The sequence below is a fragment of the Felis catus genome, chromosome C1, assembly GCF_018350175.1.
Source record: "Felis catus isolate Fca126 chromosome C1, F.catus_Fca126_mat1.0, whole genome shotgun sequence".
Lineage (NCBI taxonomy): Eukaryota > Metazoa > Chordata > Mammalia > Carnivora > Felidae > Felis > Felis catus.
The window spans coordinates 203194167-203198538 of NC_058375.1; the positions used below are offsets into that span (position 1 = coordinate 203194167).

A 4372-nucleotide genomic window follows, 5' to 3' on the forward strand; every position below is an offset into this window, starting at 1 on the left:
TTTTTTAAGTTGTGAAACCTCTCAAGTAGATTTCTGCAGGCCCTTCAAGCTCTGTGACTGTGCTTGATCTTACAAAGCAAGCGTCCACTGCAGGCCCCCAGCCCCTTGCAATCCCCAGTTGCTGAAATCCGTGAAAAGCTGTGAGAGAGAAAGTGGGGGCGCCCTCCAGTGGGCAAAGGGAGAATTTCCCCTCAATCCAGCAACCGCTGGCGTTTTTCATATATTGTCTTTGATCCACACAGCAACACCGAAGGGTCGTCTTTATTACCATTCCCATTTTACAGATGTGGAAGAAGGGACTTGAAGAGCCTAGGTAATGTGTCCAAGGTCACGGCTGGGCAGTGGCAGGGTGAAGATTGGGCTGGCTCTGTTCTTTTCCATCCTCCAGGCCCTCTCTTCCAGAAGGTTCTCCATCAGTCTCAGTGAAATCATTCCTTATCAACCAATGTCTATCCCCTCCTTCACCCTGTCTCCCTCTGTAAACAGGCCCTTGGTGGGCTCAGCGTTCCTGGACAAGGGCAGGCCCTCACCTGCAGTGGGGCCTTGCTGTGGTTGGTCATCTCTTGCTTGGTTCAGGACCTCCGAAACCATTCTAGAGTTCAAGCATTGTTCCTTGTTCACCTTGGTCACTGGGCTCTGAGGGGAAGGAAAACAGGAGTCAAGGGTGAAGAGAAAATGGTGAAAAGGCCCAGAGGAAAAGAGATGATATCCAAATGAAGAATTTCAAAATCCCCGAGGGACTCTCACCTTAGGGAACAACAATTAGAGTTTCCCTTTGCACCTGTCCCTAGAAGGCAAAGACCAAGCCAGGGGTAACACATAGTAGCCATGCATCCCAATTCCCTCCCTTTGTGGACATCACCAAGGTATCATGGGATTGCTTCTGGCTGAAACCATATGGGCGCTCTCTTCATTCTACTCACTGGACTTCTGACAGCTCCTACTGGCATCCCTGACACTCCTTCCCTTCCCAGTTGCTCTGTCTACCAGACACGTGCAGTGTGGACAGACCACAGGCCTCACACACCTCAGTGTGGTTTTGATGGGAAAGGCTGTCTACCCATCCCTCATGTAGGTCTCTGAGGTGTGGAGCCTGGGCATGTGCTCCATCTTCTGGGTCTTTACATCTTGAGTGACATCATCCTTCCAGAACAGTCCTGCAGAAAGAAAGGGAGGAGCGTGAGTTGACACTTGGGACAGTTGGATTGGCCTGCCCCAGAAACCAGAGAGCGATTGGCATTTCTGCTTTCCGTAAAGTACGTAAGGGCCACGGGGCACTGGAGGGATCCAGAGACAGTCTGGGGTACAGGGCTTTGCCTTCTGCCCACCTTGGCACTGGAATCCCTGCTCTTACTGGTTCTGTGACCCTTAACTTAACTTAATTAACTGGGAACTTAATTAAATTGGCCGAGCTTCAGTTTTCTCATCCATGAAATGATGAACCATTGTTGAGAGAATTACAGGAGGTTATCCATGTAAATTTCTTAGCACGGTGCTTGGTGAGCGATAAGTAGCCAAATGTGAATTTAACAATCGTGCTGTTATGAGGACCAAATGGAAGTGGAGGACATACACAGTGTTTCTAAAACTCTAAGGCATTGCTCGCACATCATACACTATGATCATTAGTAGCAGTAATTCGAACTCCAAGCAGATCTCCCTTCTGAACCCTGCAATCATGAAACCCGGCTTTCAAGGAGGATCAGAAACGTTTTCCCAAGGAATCCCCTCCCATTCTGCACCCCCACCTGTCATGCTTCTATTTGCCATACACTCTGAGCTGTCTACTCCCCCAATTCAGAGTCTGGAATATGTGTACGGGAGGGAGAGGTTCTGACTGGGGACCCCATGATTCCTGGCCCTGAGCACTCGGATAGCACAGGGCAGAGGGGCATAGGGCTAGTCCCAAGGAGATGGATGTTGAACTCTTCCAGGGACTTCTAATTGCCTCTACTGTTCTCCTCTAAAGAAGGTAAGTAAGGGGCGCCTGGGTGGCGCAGTCGGTTAAGCGTCCGATTCAGCCAGGTCACGATCTCGCGGTCCGTGAGTTCGAGCCCCGCGTCAGGCTCTGGGCTGACGGCTCGGAGCCTGGAGCCTGTTTCCGCTTCTGTGTCTCCCTCTCTCTCTGCCCCTCCCCCGTTCATGCTCTGTCTCTCTCTGTCCCAAAAATAAATAAACGTTGAAAAAAAAAATTAAAAAAAAAAAAAAAGAAGGTAAGTAAGGGGTGCCTGGGTGGCTCAGTCAGTTGAGTGTCTGACTTTGGCTCAGGTCATGATCTTACGGTTTGGTTTGTGAGTTCGAGCCCAACATTGGTGGCGCAGGACCCGATGCGCCGACATCTGTCAGCACAGAGCCCACTTCAGATCCTCTGTCTCTCCCCACCCCCACCTCCCCACTTGCGCGCACTCTCTCTCAAAAATAAAAAATATTTTTTTAAAAACAAAGAGAAGACAAGTGACAACAGCTTCCCCACAAAGGCTGGGAGACCACCACCCATCTTGCTCAGGGTCTGAGCAGGTGAGGCTCCAGAGGTGAGGATGAAGAGAAAAGTTCAGGCAGAGAAATCTGTGGAAGGAGCTTTTAATGTCAAGGTGGGGATCCCACAGCCCAGCCTCTCTCTTTCAGCTCTTCTGGTCTCACCTTGAGGCATGAGCCACTGAAGCACATCTTGCCAGTATCGGAAGACCAGCTTGACGACTCCTTGCCGGGACCTGGGTGGCTGCATGCCCACCTGGGGCTGTCCCTCTAAGGGTACAGAATGGCATTAGCAGGGAGCTTGGCCAAAAGCCTTCAAGAGGGCCTGGTTGCAGAAAAGCAGTACCCTCTCCACCATCAAGCTCAGATCCCCGCCCCCCCCCCTTCCCAGTTATCAGCTCTCCCTCCATCACACCTTTTCCTCTTTACCCTCTGGGTCTCACTCACCCTTGGCACAGACTTCCAGGTAAGAGCAGAGTCTTCGGGCAAAGAGACAGCCTGTGGATGGACAGGTGAGCAGAGCCTCAGAGGGCTACAAAACTTGAATGGACAGACAGGCGGACAGCGTAGGGATGGGGGAAGAAGTTTGCTTCCTGGGTGGAGAGCTGGAAAGACTTCCAGAATCCTTGGAAGTATAAAGCCTGGGGGCTGGGTTCAGACTGTTAAGCCTTGGGATCCCAGGTTCTTATCCTGAAAGCCACAGTATACCCAGCTACACAATGTGAGGAATAACTTTTCTACCATACAGACCCCTCCTCAGTCCAGGTAGATGGGGTGGGAGCGGGGGGAAGTCCAGGAGGTGAAAGGGTTCAGGCATCTGCACAGGGCCTGACTCCCCTCCGCGCCCTTCCAGCACTCTGCAGAGCCCCAGGCCCGCGGGAAGCCCTCTGCATTGGTCTCCAAGTTCAAGGATGCGGAGGACAAGTGGAGAGGGAGGCACACGGCTGTGGGGAAGGCTAGGCGTCCTCCCGCAGAACCCCGCCCCCCCCAACCTACCTCCCCAGGGAGGAGGGTAAGCCCAGGCACCTGGCTCCAGTCAGGCCTCATCCCGAGGTCAAGACTGGATGCCTGCGGCCAGGCTCCTTCCGTCTACCCCTCAGCGCTGGGTACCTCCACCCTAGCCCTCCGCGTGCTTTTTCTCCCGTGGCTTCGTGGCCGGGATCTGTCACCTCCATTCCTCCTGCTGCACCCCTAATCTCCCCTGGGGCCCACTTCTCTTCCGTCCTACCTCTACCTTCCGATTTTTAACCGCCCCCCCCCCCCCGTCCCCGCCCCGTGCTTGCTGACTTTACCCACCCGACACGGTTCGCCCTGCTTCGTGCACCAACCGCTCCCGCAGCCCCCACTTCCCAGACCTTCCCCCAGCTTTCCTCCTGACCGTGGGGACTAATGGCGTCCCAGCCCCCAGGGCAGCTGCTCAACAGCAGGAAGCAAAGCATCAGACGCATCCCCGCAGGTCCCCGGGCCCCCCGCGCCCGCCGCGCCCGCTGCTGCATGGTTGCTCTGGCGCGCCGGCTCCACCGCTCCAACCGCCGCGGCCAAGGCCAGACCCCAGCGACAACTGCGAGCGCCCCTCTCCGGCAGCTCGGCCAATGGCAGCGGCTGGTGACGAGGCCCCCAACCCCTGCTCTTCCCCGTCTCGCCCACAGAGTTCTGCTATTACCAGTTGAATATTCATGTTTTCTGCCCATTTCTTCACTGGATTGATTATTTGTTTTTCGGGTGTGGAGTTTGGTGAGTTCTTTATAGATTTTGGATACTAGCCCTTGTCGGATATGTCATTTGCAAATATCTTTTCCCGTTGGTTGCCTTTTAGTTTTGTTGATTGTTTCCTTTGCAGTGCAGAAGCTTTTTATCTTGATGAGGTCCCAATAATTCAATTTTGCTTTTAATTCCC

General features: G+C 53.6%; 1 protein-coding gene across 1 annotated transcript; it reads right to left on the reverse strand.

Annotated features, from left to right (window-relative positions):
• Positions 1 to 243: 243 nt before the first annotated feature.
• On the reverse strand, positions 244 to 3991 carry LOC109502880 (receptor-type tyrosine-protein phosphatase-like N). The gene is made up of 5 exons (XM_023259686.2): positions 3854 to 3991; positions 2923 to 2973; positions 2641 to 2745; positions 1028 to 1157; positions 244 to 636 (listed from the first exon to the last, which is right to left on the reverse strand). The coding sequence occupies exons 1-4, from the start codon at positions 3969 to 3971 to the stop codon at positions 1057 to 1059; spliced, it is 375 nt and encodes a 124-aa protein (XP_023115454.2). The 5' UTR covers positions 3972 to 3991; the 3' UTR covers positions 244 to 636; positions 1028 to 1056.
• Positions 3992 to 4372: the final 381 nt, after the last annotated feature.